Source organism: Mizuhopecten yessoensis, unplaced genomic scaffold (assembly GCF_002113885.1).
Source record: "Mizuhopecten yessoensis strain PY_sf001 unplaced genomic scaffold, ASM211388v2 scaffold6363, whole genome shotgun sequence".
NCBI classification, from domain to species: Eukaryota; Metazoa; Mollusca; class Bivalvia; order Pectinida; family Pectinidae; genus Mizuhopecten; species Mizuhopecten yessoensis.
In genome coordinates this window covers 518,834-545,413 of record NW_018406512.1, presented here as the reverse complement: position 1 = coordinate 545,413, position 26,580 = coordinate 518,834, and the positions used below count along the sequence as shown (strand labels likewise).

Sequence of the window (26,580 nt, the reverse complement as noted above, 5' to 3'; positions counted from 1 at the left end):
TAAACAAGATACCGTCTTGCCCTACCACAAAACTGGTTAAACAAGATCCCGTCGTACCTTTCCACAAAACAAGGTAAACAAGAAACCGTTTTACCCTACCATAAATCAACGTAAACAAGATCCCATCTTACCCTAGCACAAAACAAAAATAACGAGATCCCGTCTTACCCTACCTCAAAACAAGGTAAACGAGATCCCGTCTTAACCTATCACAAAAAAAGGTAAACAAGATCCCGTTTTACCCTATCACAAAACAAGGTAAACAACATCCTGTCTTACCCCACCACAAAACAAGGTAAACAACATCCTGTCTTACCCCACCACAAAACAAGGTAAACGAGATCCCGTCGTACCCTAGCACAAAAAAAGGTAAACAAGATACCGCCTTACCCTACTACGAAACAAGGTAAACAAGATCCGGTCTTACCCTACCACAAAATAAGGTAAACAAGATCCCGTTTTTCCTTTACACAAAGCAAGGTAAACAAGATCCCATCCCTACCACAAAACAAGATAAACAAGGTCCTGTCCTACCCTAACACAAAACAAGCGAACCAAGATCCCGTCTTACCCTACCTCAAAACAAGGTAAACGAGATCCCGTCTTACCCTATCATAAAACAAGGTAAAAAAGATCTTGCCTTTTCCAACCACAAAGCAAGGGAAACAAGATACAGTCTTACCCTACCACAAAAAAGGTAAACAAGATCCCGTTTTACCCTATCACAAAACAAGGTAAACAAGAAACCGTTTTACGCTACCATAAATCAAGGTAAACAAGATCCCATCCCTACCACAAAACAAGGTAAACAAGAAACCGTTTTACCCTACCATAAATCAAGGGAAACAAGATCCCATCTTACCCTACAACAAAACAAGGTAAACAAGAAACCGTTTTACCCTACCATAAATCAACGTAAACAAGATCCCATCTTACCCTACAACAAAACAAGGTAAACAAGAAACCGCTTTACCCTACCATAAATCAACGTAAACAAGATCCCATCTTACCCAACCACAAAACAAAAAAAACGAGATCCCGTCTACCCCTACCACAAAACTGGGTAAACGATATCCAGTCTTACCCTACCACAAAAAAGGTAAACAAGATCCCGTTTTACCCTATCACAAAACAAGGTAACCAAGATACCGTCTTACCCTACTACAAAACAAGATAAACAAGGTCCTGTCCTACCCTAACACAAAACAAGCGAAACAAGATACCGTCTTACTCTACCACTAAGCAAGGTAAACAAGATCCCATCTAACCCTACCACAAAACAAAGTTAAAGAGATCCCGTCTTACTCTACCACTAAACGAGGTAAAGAAGATCCCGTCTTACCCTACAACAAAACAAGGTAAACAAGATACCGTCTTACTCTACCACTAAACGAGGTAAAGAAGATCCCGTCTTACCCTACCACGAAACAAGGTAAACAAGATCCCATCTAACCCTACCACAAAACAAAGTTAAAGAGATCCCGTCTTACTCTACCACTAAACAAGGTAAAGAAGATCCCGTCTTACCCTACTATAAAACAACGTAAAAACATATCTTGCCTTACCCTACCACAAAACTGGGTAAACGATATCCCGTCTAACCCTCCCACAAAACTGGTTAAACAAGATCCCGTCTAACCTTACCACAAAACAAGGTAAAAAATATCCGATCTTATCCTACCACAAAACAAGGTAACCAAGATCCCGTCTTACCCTCCCACAAATCAAGGTAAACAAGATCCCGTTTTTCCTTTACACAAAGCAAGGTAAACAAGATCCCCTCTACCACTACCACAAAACAAGGTAACCAAGATACCGTCTTACCCTACTACAAAACAAGATAAACAAGGTCCTGTCTTACCCTAACACAAAACAAGCGAAACAAGATCCCGTCTTACCCTACAACAAAACAAGGTAAACAAGAAACCGTTTTACCCTACCATAAATCAAGGGAAACAAGATCCCATCTTACCCTAGCACAAAACAAAAATAACGAGATCCCGTCTTACCCTATCATAAAACAAGGTGAAAACATATCTTGCCTTACCCTACCACAAAACTGGGTAAACGATATCCCGTCTAACCCTCCCACAAAACTGGTTAAACAAGATCCCGTCGTACCTTTCCACAAAACAAGGTAAACAAGAAACCGTTTTACCCTACCATAAATCAAGGGAAACAAGATCCCATCTTACCCTTCCACCAAAACAAAGTTAACGAGATCCCGTCTTACCCTATTATAAAACAACGTACACTACCATAACACAAGCTAAACAAGATCCCGTCTTACTCTACCACTAAACGAGGTAAAGAAGATCCCGTCTTACCCTACAACAAAACAAGGTAAACAAGAAACCGCTTTACCCTACCATAAATCAAGGTAAACAAGATCCCATCTTACCCTACAACAAAACAAGGTAAACAAGAAACCGTTTTACGCTACCATAAATCAAGGTAAACAAGATCCCGTTTTACCCTATCACAAAACAAGGTAAACAATAGCCCGACTCACCTTACCACAAAACACGGTTAACAAGATCCTGTCTTATCCTACCATAACACAAGGTAAACAAGATCCCATCTTACCCTCCCACAAAACAAAGTTAACGAGATCCCGTCTTACACTACCATAAAACCCGGTAAACAAGATCCCGTCTTTACCTACCACTAAGCAAGGTAAACAAGATCCCATCTTACCCTCCCACAAAACAGGGTAAACAAGATCCCGTCTTACCCTACCACAAAACAAGGTTAAAAAGATCCCGTCTTACCCGACTGACTCTAGTTGTTTGTGGTGTTATGTTTATACTCCAACTACTATATTGCTGCCATGATGAAAAACAAAACAAAAGTAATCAAAATGAGTTGTATACGGAGTTTCTGTGGTGTTCAAATTGTGCTTTTTAACATACGGTCTGTGAGCTGTTTATGGCGTTTGTCTATAATCAAACTCCAGACTACACTGACCGGGTCACTGCTTGTTATATCTATAATCAACCTCCAGACTACACTGACCGGGTCTCTGCTTGTTATATCTATAATCACACTCCAGACTACACTGACTGGGTCACTGCTTGTTCTATCTATAATCAAACACCAGACTACACTGACGGGGTCGCTGCTTGTTATATCTAGAATCAAACTCCAGACTACTCTGACCGGGTCACTGATTGTTATATCTATAATCACACTCCAGACTACACTGCCCGGGTCACTGCTTGATATATCTATAATCAAACTCCAGACTACACTGACCGGGTCACTGCTATAACTAGAGCGTAAAGTGTCAACAGTTAACAATCATGGCATAGTAAAATAGAAGGGTAGTAAACATAGTAACATTGTTATATAGTCAACATATGAATTAAAGAAACATTGTAAACAAAGCAACATAGAAACTTTGTAACATAAAAACATAGTAACACAGTAATACAGTAACGTAGTAGCATATCAATATAGAAACATAGTAACATAGAAACATATGAACACAGTTACACAGTGTAAACGTAGTAACATTGTAAACATAGTAACATTGTAAGCATAGTAACATTGTTATATAGTAAACATGAATATAGTAACACTGTTAGCATAGTAACATAGAAACATCGTAACATAGAAACAAAGTAACATAGTAATACAGTAGCGTAGTAACATAGTAATATATGGTAATGTAGTAACATTGTAACATAGAAACATAGTAACATTGTTATATAGTAAACATAGAAACAATGTAACATAAAACCATAGTAACATTGTAATACAGTAACGTAGTAGCATATTAACAAAGTAACATAGTAACATTGTAATATAGTAACATAGTAACATAATGATATAGTAACGTAGTAACATAGAAGCATTGCAACATAGTAACAAAATAACCTAGTGACATAGTAACATTGTAAGCAGGGCGTAAACTATCTTTAGTAGACATGCTTGGAAAAGTAACCGAAGCAGTGCTTATCTATCCAGAACATCTTGATGCATGGCAAATCCTCCTTGACAGGTAAACTCCTAGCAGGAGAGAAAGGTACGTTAAGAGTAAAGAATCACAGAACATTGTAAAGTTAGCAATGTATTGTGTTTGATTAAGTGTTAAGATTACCATTATTGTCATTTTGAAGGTAAAAATCAAGCAAGGAAACATAAAATAGATAATATTATGATATAGATCATTTTGATTTCTAGATGATAAAAGAGATTCAAATTAATTAAGAAATATTCAATTTTATAGCGATAAAAACTAATACCACGCAGATTGGCTTGAAGTGAGATCATTCCTGATTGCTAGGAAGTCGCATTTCTATTTAACTATTTGACTGCTAGCATTAATAAGAATCAATGTGAAACGTAATTCCTTCCATGTGTAAAAAAACTGTAGGAAATTTTGATACGATATTTGGTCGTGAACCAAGCGTAACTGACTGAACACGGATTTAGGATTAATTCACTCTGCGACAGCTGAATTGTCAGACAAATTCTTTTGTCAATGAATTAGATTTTTTTTCGAGTTATTTTTATATCAAATTATATTTATCCTGTACAATTTTCTGAATTTGTTGCTTTCTAAAACTTTCGCTATTTTCTGACTTTATATTAACGATCATCTTTTTTTACCTCAGTCATGTCACGGTTTATACCACAAAGGAATTTTACAATACGGTGAACTTTAATGGTCATTCCTCTTTTGTGTTGTGTTTTAGTACATAATCTGTTCAGAAGTTCGCTCCTATTCTGCAATCGATTAACATTCACAGGCCTTTACTTTTTATAGTTTTATTACGGATGCCGTCATTTATAAGACATTTCCCCACAACGTATCAATATTGTTTTTGCATGTTTTCTTTGCTTAGCTTGTTACAGTAATACTTATTTTATTATTTTTTCCGGAATGCTGACTATTTTTGTACTTTTTTAAGGGTCTCCATGGAAATATTTCATTTGTTCCTGTTTTGCTATGTATTGTCGATTTTGAGTTTGAATAACGGTTTAATTGACACTTTGGTATTCTCTGTTTATTTTGGTGGTGCTGGGATATTGTATGTTTGCAGGATGCAGTTACAATTATTAAATAGTTAAAAAAAAACAAAGTGTAAACTCTTACGGCAGTTTATACTAAATTAAATCAAATAGTTTCTGAGAGAGTCATTAATGCAAGAAAATGCAACACAAATTCAACTCTGATATATATGACATAAAAGTGTGAATATTATTTATTTTTAATAGCTTACATACTCGTTATAACCTTAAACTGTTATAGGAGGTGTTCGGGTAATCTCACAGCTTGTAACCATAAACTCTTCGCCCGTCAATCACCCAATTCGTCGTCGTACTTTCTAGTTTTTCCGCGCTCCTAGTCAGGCTGCAAGCACACAGGTGGAAGGACACATCAGCAACATGGAGTGCCGAGCTGTGTTACTAATGACTTTATTAATTCTGACATGTTTACTGGGGACGGTAGACAGTGTTCCTACACGATCACCATGTGAAACACAGTCGTCAGTTAGGTATGTATACAGTAATTTATATTTCTATTTCACACACATTAGGTAATTTATTGATTTGGATAAAGAACGCCCACTTCGTTGTGATTATACCATGAGTATATCTTATCATTTTATTGTTCATTTCAAGACACATGCTTGAGTGAACAGAATGACACGAAAAGATTTGTTATTTTATTTGAACAAAAGTTGAATTAAGAAAGCTGATATTGAAAATCAATAATCACCTCATCTAGCATAAGCCGTTATACTGCCTTGCGCCTTTATTTCCTTGCACTTTATATCTAATTTAGGTAATTCGTATTCTACAAACATACTATCGTAAAGATTTTTTTTTTTTTTTTTTTTTTTTTTAATTTCAATGTTATTTGTTTTGGTTTTACCTATAAAAGGATAAATATAAATAAATGAATATATATATATATATATATATAAATGAATATATAAGACTAAATATTTGAAGGGGTGAAATACCAAAAGGCTATGCCACCACTTTTTTGTTATATTGTTTTATTATCGTATTCCAGCAGAAAGCCTTTTTATTTTGTACATATTGCCTACATCTATATATTTATTATTTGTAAAATTACAACTGGTGTTGTCATAGACTGTACATTAAAAAACAAAATGTAAGTGATGTTGTTATTAAACACAGTTGAAAGGTTTACCGTGAAATGTAAACCATTCAGAATGTGATTTCTAGAAACGGTTGTATAACATTTTCCATTACATTAATATGCATGATATTTTCATTCCGAAACTTCTTAACTTATCATAATGAAATATTGTAATGAAGGAACATTATACCCATTAGATCAAAGTTCTACACAATCTATGTTTAATTCAAAGATCATCTTAACCTCCTACATGATAAAGAAGTGACATATAAAATCAACTGTCACTATATAAAACTTCATGTAGTACCCCCAGTGAATGTCTTTGGGTCACCAATGGTAGACTGACCCGGCACCATCCCAGGAATTAAACAATATAAATACATAACTAGAAACTAATCCAGATTGTAAAACTGGGCTAAATACCAGCAGAACAATCTCAATGTACATAATTATTTTAGGAAATAATAGTATTGCTGGGGAGCATTCACGATGTCTTTATGATTAATTTTACCATGCTTTAAATCTTCAGCTTGAATATCGAAAACGAACGTGCTTCATGCTACACTTTAGTTCTTATTATTTCAATGTCGCCGGGAAACGTTATAAAAGCGTTCCCTTCGCTATATTTATTTCGCATTGTATTTTCAAAAATAAATGATTTTGACTTAAAAAAATCTTTAAAATATATCCCGTAGGATTTTTAGTTTTAGAAATTACACGAAGGTTTCCCCTTCAACGAACGATTACTATTAAAACTAATACGAATGTTATGTCTTTAATCATATGCATTTGCTAATTTCTCCTCTCCTTGACAGGTGCTTTTTAAGATCAATCTGATTTCCGATGATAAAAACTTCAAGTTTGTATAACAATACTTCGATATGTTTTTTTACTCTCCTATATAATGAAATATAAAATGAGATGTATTTCAGCATGGAGACAGTCATGGACCATTCGATACCCCGTCGTTGTAAGAAGGGTAGAATGACTTGGCACTATCCCATGGGGAGTATGATCCTCCACTTCAAACCAAGGATCCCCAAAAACAGAACTGTCTGGGTCTGTGTATCAGCCGACACAGCAGCCTCTGGCATGGGATTGTCTAATATTATTGGGGGAAAAAAGCGACAACTTCCAGACTTTGGCAGTAAGTAATACTTCTTTTAACATTATAACAACATAATACTTCTTTCAACAAAGTTATGCTTATAATAACGAAGATATATTTGTATCAACATGAAGTCAACATTTTAAAACGTTAAAAGTTTCAATAAAACTTCTTTAAAATGTACTGTAATTACTTCTTTTCTTTTCCAGTGAATTTGTTAATTATATTTAAATACAATATTGATGCTTATTATATGTAGTTGTGAGCGCTTTTTGATCTATTATCGATCCCCAATATTATAGATACAATACATAAGTTATAATAGGAAGCATACAGACATATATACAAATGACAGAAACAATATGTATTAACCGGATCCATGATGAATATTTCTCCCATAACCACTGTAACATTCATCACTCATGAGTCGTTGGATAAACTAGCTAGGAGATGGTTAACATTATTCGGTGACTCAATAGTGCGTCACACCCTGGACATGATTTCAGTGGTCAATCGTGGACTTATCACGTCAGGTTACAATGCGTTTCGACGTCATCTTCCATTGTGACGTCATGACCCATGACGACTGTTTCTCAAATCAAAAGCAAGGAGGAAGCATTTTAAAAGGGAAACAAACTTGTCGTCAAACTCGTGATAGTTGGTTATCGTGTTTATCTAACTCTAATTAGTTATTTTCAAATTGTACAAGACACTCGGTAAACATCATGTCTTTGTAACTTTTTAAATTGTGTACCGATTGTACAAACTCGTGAGATAAACCGATTGTCTTTTACAATTTGATATTTAACTAACTCGAGTAAGATAAACATGATAAATAACCTAATCGTTTAGGGAACCTCTGTATTATCTATATCAATGACTGGAAATATCATTATATATACCGCTACCAACTAGGCATGTCATTAGATAGGTCTTTGCTTGACAAACTTTTAAAAAAAAATAACTAACCTTTATAGAGTGTCAGAACAAAACTATATAGGCTGAATATTGATAGAATAAATGCCTGTTACGTTTGTTGAGATCTGACCATTTTAGAGATAAGAATTTGTAAATGACTGTTAATGAAAGTTCATAAGATTTCGAGCAATTACATATGACAGGTTGTTCGTTAAACTGTAAGGTTGTTCAAATATACAGCCCTGTCCTATATTCAAAGTCTCAAGAATAATATGGTCTTTTATAAGTTGAATCTTTCCATGTTCTTGCCTACTTAAAGGAGAAACAGTGGCCTGTTGCTTCATATCGGTGCAAAGTCCAACAATTTGAATGGACAACAATAAACCCTATATGTATCGCAAGCAGTTAAGCTATTTATGTGATCGAACATTTAAACTATGTCACAATCTCTCACGCTCGGTCAATAAACCCTACGAAGGTAGGGTGTTTTAACATACTCAAATGACATCTGCAACAATGGAAGCGTGGTGTTTTATACCTATTTACAGTGCCCATAATGTTGTAGAGTTCGGTGTTGCGATCTAAATAAGTTTTCCCTATAGCGTTGTCCTCACTTACCTTGTACTGAGGTTTCCAGTATAGTGTCATACGTGTCCATGTTGCTATATTCAGTTTACCTCTGGTATGCCTGTTTAAATCATTTAGCTATGTACCAAGTTACGAACTCATTACTGGATTATATCGTTACATAAAAGAATAGTATAAAAAATGATGGGTTTTTATCTGTACTGATTTCTTTTTCTATAATTATTTAAAAAAAAAATAAAAAAATCTATCATATTTTTAGTTATTAGTTACTATCATTTTTTTATTGTTATTATTATCATTATTTTGTTTTGCTGTTTTCTACACCTACTTGTTTCGTTTTACCCGTACATCTATTCTACGTAAAGGATTGTTCTGATTTTAGGTCGTGACTATTCAATGTGTGTCCCCGCGGTCGACGGTCGAGTTAACCTGAAGTGGGACGCGTTGGAGGAGGTGAATTACATGGCCGTCATTACTTACACAATCGTGATGGTCCCGCGTTAACCCGTCAAACAACGCGGCTTTCTATTGTATTAAAGCCTGACCGTTCATTACCTTGCACACAGTTGATGTTTTCTGTTATATGTGTTTAAGGATAAGTACATTACAAAGTGGTACATATGTAGCATCAGTCATCATGTACTATTTTACTACAACGCAAACACAGCGAATTTCAATTTAACTACGGTTCAGTAGCAAGACTCGGCGCTCTTTTGTTTGGTTTGATTGTGTTTTTCGTCCTATTAACATCAAACAAAAATTGTCATGAATTTTGTCTCTAATTCTTACAACTCCGGCACGAACCAAATGCATTCTTATCGATGATTTTGTTTCTAAGTTTCAACAAAATCATATTCTCGGTAGAGGAAACAACTGCTTCCTCACCTACTTAGTTCTACCTGGAGCAGTGTTTGAGATATCGAATGACGAACTACTACTGTGTCGCCAGTAAACGATACCTACTATTATTTGTTGTATTTACGAACATGTTCCATTGTCATTATTATACATTAAAAAGTATAATACAGTTAATTACACTGTTGCTAAGAGCCAGACAATGTTATCAACATTATAATAGCCGATTGAACCAGAATCGATATCAGTCGCTATATAGTCCTCTTTATAAATAATCTACACGGCTGCGTTTTTATTATCGTACTCACCGTGTCAAACAAACATTGTTTGTTCACGAGGGTTTACCAATTAACGTTGATACACGTTTTAAACAGCTAACTCGATCCTCGTTCTCTATAAAACACCAGTACCTAGTTAATATATCTTGATATGTATTAGAAAAAATACACAGTATAGTTATTTGCCTCAATATTAAAAAAACGCCCCTGTAATTAATACTTTCGGCGTTGTAATAACGGATGGATAGATAATTAATTCCTAATTGTCTACTTGCCCAATAGGTCTGTTAGCCAATGCAACACCAACACGCACAATTCCCATTTACGTCACCACAATCGTGACCCAGACATACATATGTGGGTCAAAGAAGCGATTGCAACAATAAATTATTTTCTAAACTGTTGCAATAACCTCCTTGTCCTATATAATAATTCCCGTATACAGGTAAATATCTTTCAAATGTTAGCAACGTCAGATTTTTCTTTTTTTTCTTGATATATCAACATGTTTGGCCAATATATGTGTATGTTTGTAGGGGCAGGATAGACTATAGTTTAGGCCTAATTACAGGTAAAGCTATAACCTTTTAACAAATCTTTTCTGCACGTAAAATCATCTGAAGTTCAGAATACAGAGACATTATTTTTTTCTATTTTCATGTATGTGCACTTTGGTATATCAAAATATCAATATAATAGATCAAATAACAACAAGATGTATTTGGCACCGGGGTTCGATCCCCAAAGTCGTCGTACACATGGACATGCGTGCGTAAACAGAGTTGCTTCCCCTTTCTACACCTCGCCTCTGATCTTTTTTGTACGGAAGTAGCCCTCCAGTGGGGAAACCGGGAGTGTATCCTTGACTTCTGTTCAACACATTCAAAATTCAACAGCTAGGGTACTGTGCCCGCGATGTATATATCCGTGGAATTCAACATATTCTAAATTCAATAGCTAGAGTACTGTACTGGTGGTGTATATATCCTTTGAATTCAACACAATCAACATTCAACAGCTATCCTGTCTACTTCTTGTGTAATTTTCTCCTTTTCATGTAGTGCTGAAAAATGTTGCTGTAATTATACATTTCGGCCCCTTATTTTCTCCTTCCTTTTCCAAAATGTCGATCAAGACACTGTCAAATATAACTTGTTTCTTAAGCGTCAATTCCTTTCACTGAGTTACAAAAATAACCTCTTCAGTGTCAGAGAACATTGTGTTATAGGAACACATGTTCACTCCAAAGACTACAAAATCATGCATGAGCGTTGTACGAGTGTGACAATAGGTTCACCTTTTACTGTCCAAAAGGTCAAATGGGTCAGTGAACCCCAATAGAGAATTTGTTACCTGAATCAGCATTGGAGGCACTCAGAGGGGACTTTATGTTTTAAGTTAGATATAAGCCTCAAACTGTTCAATAAGTGAGATAAAGAACAGGGCTCGGCCCTAACAGGCCTCGACACATGTCCTTTCTCTCACTTATTAGACAGTTTTCGGCTGATATCCATAACATATATATTACCTTTTGACTTATGTATAGCTTGACCAATTGTACAGCATTGGATTCAATAAGAGTTATTCCCCTTATCTTAAGAAATTTAGAAAGACTTCACCCGTTTTAAAATTAGAAGGTGTCTTATGCAATATTTCCAGACCGAAAGGGTTAGTTCTCGAGTACTATAAAAGTCCATAACACTACCAGTAAGATAGGTATGACTTTCACTCGCCTCTGACGACCCTGTTCATGTATATATCACAGACTGGACATGAATGTAGACCTGTGATATATCACAGACCGGACATGAATGTAGGCCTGTGATATATCACAGACTGGACCTGAATGTAGCCCTGTGATATATCACAGACTGGAGATGAATGTAGACCTGTGATATATTACTGGCTGGACATGAATGTAGACCCGTGATATATCACAGACCGGACATGCATGTAGACCTGTGATATATCACAGCCCGGACATGAATGTAGACCTGTGGTATATCACAGACTGGACATGAATGTAGACCTGAGATATATCACAGACTGGACATGAATGTAGACCTGTGATATATCACACGAATAAACCATGTGTCAATATAACTTGTTGAGGTGGCGTTTTGATGCGTATCAAAGGTATTGCGTCATAATATTGATTAAATGGTTATGTATATATTACAACCATAAAATGTTTTATAAGTAGAAATCAATTACAACACTGCCTCATAATACTGATATATTATTAATGTGAACCTTTCTTTATAACTCGAAGAGCCTATCGTACTAGGAAAGCTGATTTGAATTATAGCAGACTAATCCGCATAAAAAAACTAAAAGTAAAGACAGCTACTGAATGAAAAGAAAATCTGACACGGAATTGTTAACTTTTGTACGGACCTATATTTTTTATTAGGATCTTTGTCTGTGATGTCTAACTCAATATATTCAAGTTATATTAAAAACTTATTCATTTTGCACGATTTCATTGACCTTGTTCACACATATGTGAGATATTCGCTTTTTAATCAATAGTTTCTTTGTTTTGGTTTGACGGCCATCATTCTAACTTTATTCACTTCAGAGTTTGAACACAATGTAAAGGTAAATAACTCCTGACAAAGAGCTCGGCATTTATTATATACCGAGCGTTATAACAATGATATTCAGCAAGATGAATCTTATTCCGTATATAAGTGACCCCTTCTGAAATGTCGCCATTACGAGTTTACCTAGTATTAAAGCAAGTGGAAAGTTAACACAGGTATAAAACAAAACTAAGCATCGGTCTTATATAATTTGGTTTGCTCGAGAGGGAGCTTGAGAAGGTGATGTATAACAGATATTTACAATTGTTATACTCTCTCATATAAGTTTAAGTACGATGAGCTTTGTCTATGCACAACAACCATGTTAGTTGTTATCTAACATGGTCTGATCACGATGTGTATGTATAAAATACAAAAGAATGTCGAAGTGGCGACAAAACCATGATTCGAAATAAAAATAAAGGCAAAATATAAGGAAAGATTTACATGGAGATCATTGAAAACAAAGTGATAGGATAAGACCAGACATTCCGAAAGGGTAAGCGTACATTGCTTCATCAACGACAACGACCTTTCTAAATCAATTCCAAGTAGTGCCATATGCTCATATCAAGAACTGGGGTAGTGACAGAAAAACTACAAGGCACACTTATGTGAATAATTATACATGACGACATCGAATATTGGAAGGAAAAGAGCTTCATCGACATTGGTAAATAGCTGTCTATCTATTTACTTCATACCTTTGATTTTATGTCAAGGTAAGATTTCTTGCTGAATACATGACCATTAACTGTTGAAAAGATTTTTCTGAAAAATGGTATTTGATCATAAATGTTTTTTATAAACAATACAATAATGACCAGATAGACGTTCTGTTAAAGTATCCTCTCAGCCTGTAACCATTAACCCTTACCCCGTCACTCACTCAAGTGTTCTGTGTACTTACATTTACATTGACTAGTCGTTTCCGTAGTCGTAGCCAGGCTGCAAGCAGACAAGGGAAAGGACACATCAGCAACATGGAGTGTCGAGCTGTGCTAACATTCCCTTTGGTAATTCTGACATGTTTACTGGGGACAGCAGACAGTAATCCTACACGTTCACCATGTGCCACACAGTCGTCATTTAGGTACGTATACAACTGCAAAGTCCGTGTTATTATAAACGCGAATTCATTTATTAATTTTGTTATATAACTTCTTAGTCGTTGTCATGTACCATGATACTATCATATTCTTTTACTGTTCATTTCAAACCTTGTGTGCGTTGTTACAGTAGCGTATATATTATATAAATTGATAAATTGGACAAAGAAGTAAGTACTATAGTAGATCAATGTGAGGAAGTTCAATTTTCGGAGTGATCCTCTATGTCTTATGAAAACACATAAACAGGACAACAGGAAACAGTTACATTGATTCAGGGAAAAAACATATAAACTAAAGGCATTAGTTCTACTGTCATGCGCACTTACTTCCCCGCCCCATATATCTATTTAAGGTAATTCTTTTCAATCGTATCCTACAAAAATACATTCGTAAGGATCCAAAGTTAATGTGATTCTACTGTTAATGTTTCATTTTGGCCCATTTTTATAACCAAGAGACGATGCCATCACTTTTGACATTGATTATTTATTTAAATACAGTTTCTTATTCCTTAATAGGTACTTAATATTTTACTCATTACATTTGTATTATAAATATATAACAGCAAATCCGGAGTTGAGAATTAATTTCATGAATTTACTTTGTTAATTGTAAAATTATTAAAGCTTGCTGCTTTTTATTGCGTATGTACATATGTTCATAAATTTATATCAATAATAATAATAATAATAATAATAATAATAATTCGAGGTTCTTATACCGCTTTATCACAACCTAGTTCGTAGGTCGTCTAAAAGCGGTTCACAAATTATTATCCGTGGTTATAGGGCCTTTGCAACCCAGTCAATATCTTTGGAGCATACAGCCAGTGCTGCCATTTTGGCGCTCACAGCTAGCATTCAACAATTCTAGCACAGCCCAACTACATACTCATTTACAGCTGAGTAGACTGGAACAAGCGGAGAAAAGTATATTGCTCAAGGATACAATACAATGCCGTGCCGGTGTCATATAAAATTTTCATCCCCCATAAAATACTCATCCGGATGAGTATTTAATGCATTAAATATTCATCCCCCCTAAAAATTATCAAAACTTTTTACATAAATACAAAATTTATAGCATTATTACATCATGTTACCTGTAATACATGGTTCCTATATGTCTATCCAGGTAATTATAATACACAGGGTGTCACCTGTGGGGGCTTGGGCCCTAGGGGCTACTGTTGTCTGGTGACAACATACAGGTGTGGCCAAGATCAGCTGTCAATAAGTGGTATACTGACAAATCATTGAAACAGGGATATATTTATATAATTATAGTGTCCATCAGGTTAAAAAAAAAAAGACTGTCATTTACATATCATAAAACTAATTTCTTTAACTTTTATTTCATTTTTTATGAATCATTTTTTACACAGCAATCCAAACATATAATGAAAAGCAGTATATTAATTGTTATGTTTATAGATATAAAAATTGAATTTTTCAATCAACAATGATATCCATGCATGTTTGGCAGCAAAACTGCTTTTACCTGTAAATTTTTTTGTATTTTAACATTTTAGGAATAATTTCTTTCTTAAGTCAGCTTAGGTGGTGCATGGAATCTCAAGTAATTAAAGTGGTGCAAATGTTTATATAATCAAGCAATATTGGTAAACAGTTGTTTTATGAGATGAAATCATATTTTATGACTACAGTAGAGAGTAGATAGGTACATTATAGGATAAAGGTATTGTTGGGAGTAAATAAACAATTGATGGGAGTGGACAGGTGTTTATGGACAAGTAGATGGGTATTAACAAGTGGGTATAGAAAAGTATTTTATGATTACAGTATAGGGTAGGGTAAATGGGTATTTTATAGGGGTTGATGAGTATTTAATGACTACAGTATCGGGTAGATGGTTATTTTATGCAGGTAGATCGAGTATTTTATGGCTACAGTATAGGGTAGATGGTTATTTTATGGGGGTAGATGGGTATTTAATGGCTACGGTATAGGGAAGATGGTTATTTTATGGGGGTAAATGAGTATTTGATGGCTACAGTATAGGGTAGATGGTTATCTTATAGGGGGTAGATAGGTATTTAATGGCTACAGTATATATATAGGGTAGATGGTTATTTTATGGCTACAGTTTATGGTAGATGGTTATTTTATGGGGGTAGATACATGTAGGTATTTAATGGCTACGCTATAGGGTAGATGGTTATTTTATGGGAGTAGATGAGTATTTAATGGCTACAGTTTATGGTAGATGAGTATATTATGGGTACAGTATTTTAACAAAATGACAAAATAATTGCCAATTGGATGAGACAATAGGCTTAGCCTATATAAGTCCGGGTACAGTATAGGGTAGATGAGTATTTTATGGCTATATTATAGGGTTGATTGTTATTGTATAGGAGGTAGAAAGGTATTTAATGGCTAAAGTATATGGTAGATGGTTATTTTATAGGAGGTAGATAGGTATTTTATGGCTAAAATATAGTGTAGATGGTTATTTTGTGGCTACAGTTTAGGGTAGATGAGTATTTCATGGCTACAGTATAGGGTAGATGGTTATTTTATGGGGGGTAGATGGGTATTCTATGGTGGTAGATGAGTATTTTATGGCTACAGTATAGGGTAGATGGGTACTTTATGGGGGTAGATGAGTATTTAATGGCTACATTATATGGTAGCTGAGTATATTATGGCTACGGTATAGGGTAGATGAGTTGATGAGTATTTAATGACTACAGTATCGGGTAGATGGTTATTTTATGAAGGTAGATGGGTATTTAATGGCTAAGCTATAGGGTAGATGGTCATTTAATGGGGGTAAATGAGTATTTGATGGCTAAAGTATAGGGTAGATGGTTATCTTATAGGGGTAGATAGGTATTTTATGACTACATTATAGTGTAGATGGTTATTTTATGGCTACAGTTTAGGGTAGATGATTATTTTATAGGAGGTAGATAGGTATTTAATGGCTAAAATATAGTGTAGATGGTTATTTCATAGGAGGTAGATAGGTATTTAATGGCTAAAGTATAGGGTAGATGGTTATTTGATAGGAGGTAGATAGGTATTTTATGGCTATATTATAGTGTAGATGGTTATTTTGTGGCTAAAGTTTAGGGTAGATGAGTATTTCATGGCTACAGTATAGGGTAGATGGTTATTTTATGGGGGGTAGATGGGTATTCTATGGTGGTAGATGGGTATTTTATGGCTACAGTATAGGGTAGATGGGTATTTTATCGGGGTAGATGAGTATTTAATGGCTACAGTATATGGTAGATGAGTATATTATGGCTACGGTATAGGGTAGATGAGTTGATGAGTATTTAATGACTACAGTATCGGGTAAATGGTTATTTTATGAAGGTAGATGGGTATTTAATGGCTACGCTATAGGGTTGATGGTCATTTTATGGGGGTAAATGAGTATTTGATGGCTAAAGTATAGGGTAGATGGTTATCTTATAGGGGGTAGATAGATATTTTATGACTACATTATAGTGTAGATGGTTATTTTATGGCTACAGTTTAGGGTAGATGATTATTTGATGGCTTAAGTATAGGGTAGATGGTTATTTTATGGTGGTAGATGAGTATTTTATGGCTACAGTATCGGGTAGATGGTTATTTTATGGCTACAGTTTAGGGTAGATGATTATTTGATGGCTTAAGTATAGGGTAGATGGTTATTTTATGGTGGTAGATGAGTATTTTAAGGCTACAGTATCGGGTAGATGGTTATTTTATGGCTACAATATAGGGTAGATGGTTATTTTATGGGGGGTAGATGGGTATTCCATGGTGGTAGATGAGTATTTTATGGCTACGGTATAGGGTAGATGGTTATCTTATAGGGGGTAGATAGAGATTTTATGACTACATTATAGTGTAGATGGTTATTTTATGGCTACAGTTTAGGGTAGATGGTTATTTTATGGGGGTAGATAGGTATTTAATGGCTACGCTATAGGGTAGATGGTTATTTTATGGGAGTTGATGAGTATTTGATGGCTACAGTATAGGGTAGATGGTTATCTTATAGGGGGTAGATAGGTATTTAATGGCTACGCTATAGGGTAGATGGTTATTTTATGGGAGTAGATGAGTATTTAATAGCTACAGTTTATGGTAGATGAGTATATTATGGCTACAGTATAGGTTAAATGGGTATTTTATAGGGGGTAGATAGGTATTTAATGGCTACGCTATAGGGTAGATGGTTATTTTATGGGAGTAGATGAGTATTGAATGGCTACAGTATATGGTAGATGAGTATATTATGGCTACGTTATAGGGTAGATGTTTTTTATAGGGGGTAGATAGGTATTTAATGGCTAAAGTATAGGGTATAGGTTAGATGGTTATTTTATGGAGGTAGATGAGTATTGTATGGCTACAGTTTAGGGTAAATGAGTATATTATGGCTACGTTATAGGGTAGATGGTTATTTTATGGAGGTAGATAGATATTTTAAGGCTTCAGTATAGGGTAGATGGTTATTTTATTGGGGGTAGATAGGTATTTAATTGCTTCAGTTTAGGGTAGATGGTTATTTTATTTTATTTTATAGCTACATTATAAGGTAGATTGGTGATTGGTGTTTGAATAGAGATAGGTATTTAGATGCATCAGTTGTTATGAAGAAATATTAAAACTGTACAATTATTCTACATGAGATTCCTTTTGTAGATGGGGAGATTGACAGACCAAAAGATAAACATTCTGGCTCCAGCACACACTCTCATTTAATTGTTGAGGTCGTTGTAATCATGTATCAACACGATTTACCAATAACTGTTTTTGATAGTGCTTTAATTTCAATCAATATGCTTCATGTAAACGACGTATAACTTTCAACATATTTCATGGATCCAAGTCATGTATCAACAGCTTTTATATATTTATATAACATTATAAAGAAATGCTCATCATTTTAACATTTATTTCACAACAATCAACATGGATGACAATCATGATTTAACAGAAACAAATCATCATAATAAATAATAATTATATCACCAGTTTTATCATCCTTTTCATCACCTATACCCTCATAAACCCTCCTCTTCCTCAAATCATCATCAAAATCATCCAAAACATAACATAATAAAGTGAATAGGTTCATTTTTTTGACACCAAATTGACACATTGATGTAATTATAAAAGGTTTCAAAATGGTCTGCTTTGTATAAGTACTTGATTAAATATTTGATATTTATAAAGAATGTTTTAGTGAACAATAGTAATTGTATGTGTTAATTTCACATTTCAAAGTCACGTTTACCCTTGTTGAACCTGCTCTTTCCAACTTAATTCACCATCAGGAGTGTCATAATAAATGTAATTTTTATCACTTTTTTGACAACATTTGTTGCATAATACTGAAAGTCATCAACAATTAAATGTTGGTGGTCCTCATTCATACCTAGACAATCTCATCACAGGACACAATTGATCGACAGAATTAATGTCATTACATCATATATTAGTCCTTATCTGTATATCACACTTGATTTCTCAACAATAACAACATTTGTTTTAGCAACAGAATATGCATGTGTTTACTAACTGATCCTCATCCAGGCCCAGACAAAATTTATGACTCCATTTTTCACATGAAGGGCACTGGCTCATCTGGTGCTTCCTTTCAGATTTGACAGGGTTAGAACAAAAGGGCAGGTCACATCTTTTCATCTTCACTTCGAGAGTTGTTGATGAAGTGCATGTTGTCTGTACGTATGCACATGGCACTGCCTCATCAGCCGTGGTGGAACATTCTTTGTCACAGCTCCTGCATTCTGAAGATTTAATTATTATGTAAAATGAATTAGTTAACATTTATTATAACAATAGAGGAAAGGGTCGTTAAGTATGAAAACAAGTTTTAATGGTGAAATATCACTAATGTATCCAACATAAGTAGGATTATTTCCCAGCTCTGTATGCATGGCCCTTAATATTGGAGAATATGAAAAAAGGAAATGCTGCTGTAAAGTGATATCTACTATTTAGGCTACAAATAAATAGAATTGGCTATTTCGTATCTATATCACTGGCAACAATAGACATTATATATATGACATTACTTCCATTATATAAATAAAGAAGTATATAATTTTGCTCTATTTGTTGAGATGTTAAAAATGCAACAGTTGCATTCTGCCTCTAATTCATGATGCCAAAGTATTTTACACATACTATGTTATGGTGGTATAATTACATCTAAAATTCAAAAATAAATTGCCAATACTAGCCATTAAATATCTATCTACCCCCATAAAATACTCATCTACTCTAAACTGTTGCCATTAAATACCTATCTACCTTCCATACAATAACCATCTACCCTATACTGTAGCCATAAAATACCTATATATCCCTATAAAATAACCATCTACCCTATAGCATAGCAATTAAATACCAATATATTCCCATAAAATAACCATTTACCCTATACTGTAACCATCAAATACCCATCTACCCCCATAAAATAACCATCTACCCTATAGCATAGCCATTAAATACCTATCTATCCCCATAAAAACCATCTACCCTATATTGTAGCCATAAAATACCCATCTACCCCCATAAAATACTCATCTTCCCTATACCGTAGCCATTAAATATCTATCTACCCCCCATAAAATACTCATCTACCCTTAACTGGTGCCATTAACTACCTATCTACCCCCCATAAAATATCCATCTACCATATACTTTAACCATTAAATACTCATCTACCCTTAACTGGTGTCATTAAATACCTATCTACCCCCCATAAAATACCCATCTACCCTATACTGTAACCATTAAATACTCATCTACCCCCATAACATAAGCATCTACCCTATATCATAGCCATTAAATACCTATCTACCCCTATACAATAACCATCTACCCTATACTGTAGCCATAAAATACTTATTTATCCCCATAAAATAACCATCTACCCTATAGCATAGCCATTAATTACCTATATATCCCCATAAAATAACCATCTCCTATACTGTAACAGTTAAATACCCATCTACCCCCATAAAATAACCATCTACCCTATAGCATAGCCATTAAATACCTATCTACCCCCATAAAATAACCATATACCCTATACTGTAGCCATGAAGTACCTATCTACCCCCATAAAATAACCATCTACCCTATACTGTATCCATAAAATACTCGTCTTCCCTATAGCGTAGCTATAATATACTAATCTACCATATACTGTAGTCATTAAATACTCATCTACCCCCATAAAATACACATCTACCCTAAACTGTAGCTATAAAATACTCATCTACCCTAAACTGTTGCCATTAAATACCTATCTACCCCCATTAAATAACCATCTACCCTATTCGGGAGCCATTAAATACCTATCTACTCCCCATAAAATAACCATCTTCCCTATACCTTAGCCATTAAATACCCATCTACCCCCATAAAATACACAGCTACCCTAAACTGTAGCTATAAAATACTCATCTCCCCTAAACTGTTGCCATTAAATACCTATCTACCTCCTATGAAATAACCATCTACACTATATTTTAGCCATTAAATACCTATCTACCCCCCCCCCCCCCCCCCCATAAAATAATCATCTACCCTATATACTGTAGCCATTAAATACCTATCTACCCCCCCATAAAATAACCATCTACCCTATTCGGTAGCCATTAAATACCTATCTATCCCCATAAAATACCCATCTACCCTATACTGTAACCATCTACCCTATACTGTAACCATTAAATACCCATCTACCCCCATAAAATAACCATCTACCCTATAACATAGCCATTAAATACCTATCTACCCCCATAAAATAACCATCTACCTATACTGTAGCCATCAAATACTAACCCCATAAAATAACCTTCTTCTATATAGAGTAGCCATTAGATACCCATCTAGCACCATAAAATACCCATCTACCCTATACTGTAATCATTAAATACCCATCTACCCCCATAAATTAAGCATCTACCCTATAGCATAGCCATTAAATACCAATATATCCCCATAAAATAACCATCTACCCTATACTGTACTCGGGCCCGCAAAATGGTCACGAGCCTGGCGTCCTACCACTAGACTACCGTGTCTCCACAGTTCTTTGTTTTAAACAATTCGGCGTAAAAATGATCTGTTGCCGACAGATTAGCTTTCTAAAATAAATGAAGATATACATAGTGTTGCGTGTAAGTGGTTAGACATAACCTTATTACGGTTTGTTAAAATGACTTCTCAGGTTAAACAATCTGCCTATGCACATTCAGTAACAACACACCGGAAACACTGAATAGAGACCTACATCTGAAACAAGACTATTGAATAATCAGAACGTACACAATTAATTTAAATAATAATGGCTATATGATTAATTTAACCATGATTTGATTCATCAGCTTTAATTTGGAAAACGAATGTATTATTTAGTTCACTTTGGTTTTCTATTGTTTTTTTCATTAAAATTTTATTGGTATTACTATGTTTCGATACTATTTGTTTTTACATTTATTTGTTACAATCTTATAAAACAAAATAAAAACAAATTATATTTCAGTATTCAGGCAGTCATGAATCATACGATACANCCCCCCCCTCACCCTACACACACACACATTTTTCTACTTTTTCTACTATCTTATATAATGTGTGTGATATTATATATTTCAGCATGGAGACAGTCATGAACCATCCGATACCCCGTCGTTGTAAGAAGGGTTTAATGACTTGGCACTATCCCATGGGGAGTATGATCCTCCACTTCCAACCAAGGATCCCCGAAAACAGAACTGTCTGGGTCTGTGTATCGGCCGACACAGCAGCCACTGGCATGGGATTGTCCGATGTTACCGCAGAAAGAGTGCGACCACTTCCTAACTTTGTCAGTAAGTAATATTAACTAAGTAAGCTGTTAGCATAAGTTTGCCCTTTATTACCTCGGAAATAGTGTTTCCCACTTTGTCAGTCAGTAATATTAACTAAGTAAGCTGTTAGCATATTTTTGTCCTTTATTACCTCGGAAATAGTGCTTCCCACTGTGTCAGTCAGTCATATTAACTAAGTAAGCTGTTAGCATAAGTTTGCCCTTTATTACCTCGGAAATAGTGCTTCCCATTTTGTCAGTCAGTAATATTAAGTTTCTGCTTCTGATATGCAGACTTTGAACCATTACAAATTCCTCAAAATTGTAGATACAACAAGCTATGTTATTATGAAAATGAATATATACATACACGTACACAATTAACGGGAACGATGTGCTTTAACTGGTTTGTTATCCGTTACCGATTTCTACATCACTGACTCTATACTGCAGGTCATTATCTTTAGCACTACAAAAAATTCGTAACTTATCCTATATATACAGTGGTTGAATGGCCAATGTGTTTTTACACGAGGACTTTTGGGCCTATATCCCGTGGATTTTATACATGAGGGGTTGTCAACAAATAGTCATGATTAATCGTATTGTTAATATACAAAACATAAAAAGACAATGATTGAATATTGAATATTCATTCACAAGCCCTATTAGAGTTATCTCTCATCACTATTTATTTGGATTGTTATAACAGTATATTCACTGATTGTAATTTAGTGGAAAGGACTTAAATATGCTTAATCTGATGTCCAATCAAATTGACGTATACATTGTAAATAAAATCTGTTGAAATTGAAAATAGGTATTGATTGTCATTTGATACACTCCTTCTTTACCAACCATCAAGAGTACGTGAGTCAAACAAATTGAATGTTTATAAAATATTCAAAGATCACCTACAGAGGCTTAGAAAATAGATATAGCCTTAATGTTGATAAGAAAAATGCCTATCAAGTTTGTTCAAATTGGACCACTTTAGAGGTCAGGAGTTTAAATGCCAAACATTTATTACCTTTTGAGAAATAAAGTTGGACCTGTAGTTTAATGAAATGAAAGGTCGTACAAATATCACTTCCTGCCCTATATTTAACCTCACATGGATGCCGTGTTTGTTGACATTCTGACAAAAAGTCATGTCATCAGTTAATTATATTATAGTTATAACTGAAACGATCTAAATATAGCCACCATTGACTAACAGATACCTGTTCCTCGTTCTTGGCCAAATAAAAGAGAAGCTATTTAAGTTTTTAACTTCTTTTTAAGCTTTTGTTACTTTAAATGTAGAGTCCGAAGGTGAACGTTTTCTGTTAAACAACATACCTGGTAAATGTAGTACCCAATAAGAACCGGTCTAACTCTTATTCAAAATTAATTCTGTATAACACCATCTGTAACAAGCTGACCGATTATCTCTGTCATATGTTGTGATGTGTAAATGTTAGCGTTTCCGTCTTGAAAAAGTGTGGTTCGCCCTGAAAATTTGACAAATTTCTTTGTCTGTACTAACGTTATCATTTCTTTGCCCATATATCTATTAAAGTAATACGCATCCAACCAACAATCGTTTGTTCGGATCCATTGCCAATATTGGACCATACCGTCGTTATTACTTATGGGACCTGTGTGTATATACCCATTGCCGGATAGAATCTAATATTATATCAAAGAATACGATAACAACATTTATGTAATTTATTAGATTCCATTATCTATTATTTATAATGTCACTTGCTTGTTTGGTTTGTACATGTGCATCTATTCTCGGTAAAGGGATGTTATTGTTTCCAGGTCGTTACTACGCGACGTGTGTGCCCACGGTCGAAGGACGAGTTGACCTGAAATGGGACGTCTCACAGGAGATAGCAACTTACATAGCCACCATTGCCTACACTGTCGTCAAAGTCCCGCGTTAACGCACCGAACGACGTTACTCGTATCCTAACAAATAGGTGACTGATGAGGTACTCCACAGGTGACATACATATTTCCTCTCCCGTGTTAACTTGCTCTCAAGAGGGACTCTTTATTTTTCAATTATAATTAAAGTAAGAAGATCGAAAGAAAACTGTAAATATTAGTATATACAGGAACAACAACATTACAACCCTGGTTGATATAATGAATTAAACTATAACCCCGTTCTAAAATATACAGAGAAACGTGACCTTTTCACTTTCGAAATATTTGGGGAAATTCTTTCAGGTAAATTACTCCATTTATTGACAAAATTGACCATTTTCTTATTTTAATTGATATGATGTTTCATCATTTATTTTGGTCTTAACATTTACGTTTGTGAAATGATACAAAAGTGTGGAAAATCAATATAATCATTTCACTGGTAAATATGTGTATGGCCATTTACCGAAACACCAATTAATTACTTATAACCCTCAGACAATTCACTAACAAATATATAGCCGATGAAAACTGAGTCGATATTATTGGCTATTTTCCTGTTATTGACTATTGATTGTATCCGACTGTGTATTAATTTTAGCACAGGTCGTTTCTAAAAACACTATTCATTCATGAGGGTCTACCAAACAACTACCAATCAACATTCATACACGTTATTTCTATCTAGACTCCCCTTTAAAACGGCAGGACTTAGTTTACACAGATGACTTATGGAATTAATATTAAAAAAATTGAACCTCATCCGGTCAACAATACGTACAAAGTGTGATAAATGATTCCTTATCTTGTTGTCTATAAATGATTCCTTATCTTGTTGTCTATAAATAATTTCTTATCTTGTTGTCTATAAATAATTCCTTATCTTGTTGTCTATAAATAATTCCTTATCTTGTTGTCTATAAATGATTCCTTATCTTGTTGTCTATAAATCATTCCTAGTGTTATATGGGGTTTTACCGTTGATATTACTTTCTTGACCTTTATAAATATATTGACATATTATCATTGGATCCGCAGGATAAGAAAGAGCTGCACCTTATTTTACAAAAATAACAAGTAATGTATGACCTCATCCATATAGCTATGGACTGACAAGACCGAAAAGGAGAACTACTTTAACTCCATGAAGTAAACATGTGCCCGTCGTAAGCTTACTGCCCGTTGAGATGGATTTTGAATCGGATTATGAGGCAAAGACTTAGCTTCATAATATAACACTGTTCCTATGTATTATTTCATTGAAGTGTTTTGTAACCATGAATACATGTCAACACTGCACAAGTTTTGGTTGTGATTTTGTTTGTTCTTTTTTAATTTGTTTATTCTATGTTCATTAACTCTTTGCTTGGCAATACCTCACTTTTGGCTTCATGTTGAACGTTCGCCCAGGTTAGGAAGGCAATGGGTTCTGTCCCCAGGCCGGAACATACCAAAGTCCTTAAAAAAAGGTAGTGGTTATTACCTGCTTAACGTTCAGCATTTAGGGTAATGGCAACAGTGAATTTCTGAATTTACTGAACGCCAAACAAAACCAAGAATTGGAGAAAATCCTCGCGGTATTATAGCTGTCAAACCAAATTTGGAAAACCCTGACAGGTGCCCTGTAACAATTTATATACTTTACAGTGAAAAACGCCCGACTGGCTACGGTGCCCCATCTGATCCTTTTTACGCAGCAACCAAACAAATATCATCACCTAATATTCCAAGTTGGGTCAAGAAACAGCCAGTAGGAGTCAATAAATTGTGCACCATGATGCAAAGAATGATCAAGTTGTCGGGAATCGAAACTGAAAAAAATCTGTCAAATCACGGTGCTCGGAAATATCACGTTCAAAAACTCAGTGACAGTAACGTTCCCCCAACCCAAATGAAGCAAATTTCTGGACACAAAAACATTTCATCAATACACAACTATAGCAATATCAACACAGATCAACACCAGCAGATTCCACGAATCCTGAGCTCCGGAAAGTCCGTTCTCTCACCTGCCAACATGTCAACGCCGTCAAGTAGGCCTATTTCCACGTGTTTCACAAAATCGACATCTTCATCTTCGATGCCAGAGATAAGTGGCGGCTTTAAATCAATTTTCAGTGGTCCGATTAGTGGAGGGAACATTAAAATTAATATTTACCAAGGTGGTCGATCAGAACTACCACGAAAACGTATCCGAAAAGCTAACATTGAAAGTGACAGCGACTCTCAGTAGGCCTGTTGT

At 34.9% G+C, this 26,580-nt stretch overlaps 2 protein-coding genes across 2 annotated transcripts; both read left to right on the top strand.

Moving 5' to 3' along the window:
• Positions 1 to 5,425: 5,425 nt before the first annotated feature.
• On the top strand, positions 5,426 to 9,236 carry LOC110452035. The gene is made up of 3 exons (XM_021500297.1): positions 5,426 to 5,504; positions 7,051 to 7,265; positions 9,115 to 9,236. The coding sequence occupies exons 2-3, from the start codon at positions 7,052 to 7,054 to the stop codon at positions 9,234 to 9,236; spliced, it is 336 nt and encodes a 111-aa protein (XP_021355972.1). The 5' UTR covers positions 5,426 to 5,504; position 7,051.
• A 4,130-nt stretch (positions 9,237 to 13,366) lies between these two features.
• On the top strand, positions 13,367 to 25,635 carry LOC110452021. The gene is made up of 3 exons (XM_021500279.1): positions 13,367 to 13,543; positions 22,226 to 22,440; positions 24,228 to 25,635. The coding sequence occupies exons 1-3, from the start codon at positions 13,434 to 13,436 to the stop codon at positions 24,350 to 24,352; spliced, it is 450 nt and encodes a 149-aa protein (XP_021355954.1). The 5' UTR covers positions 13,367 to 13,433; the 3' UTR covers positions 24,353 to 25,635.
• Positions 25,636 to 26,580: the final 945 nt, after the last annotated feature.

Bases quoted from the DNA above. Each gene is read 5' to 3' on its own strand.
- LOC110452035 (XM_021500297.1), top strand. From the start codon at position 7,052: ATGGAGACAGTCATGGACCATTCGATACCCCGTCGTTGTAAGAAGGGT. The intron at 7,266-9,114 runs GTAAGTAATACT...TTCTGATTTTAG, and splicing joins ACAACTTCCAGACTTTGGCA to GTCGTGACTATTCAATGTGT.
- LOC110452021 (XM_021500279.1), top strand. From the start codon at position 13,434: ATGGAGTGTCGAGCTGTGCTAACATTCCCTTTGGTAATTCTGACATGT. The intron at 13,544-22,225 runs GTACGTATACAA...TATATATTTCAG, and splicing joins GCCACACAGTCGTCATTTAG to CATGGAGACAGTCATGAACC. The intron at 22,441-24,227 runs GTAAGTAATATT...TATTGTTTCCAG, and splicing joins ACCACTTCCTAACTTTGTCA to GTCGTTACTACGCGACGTGT.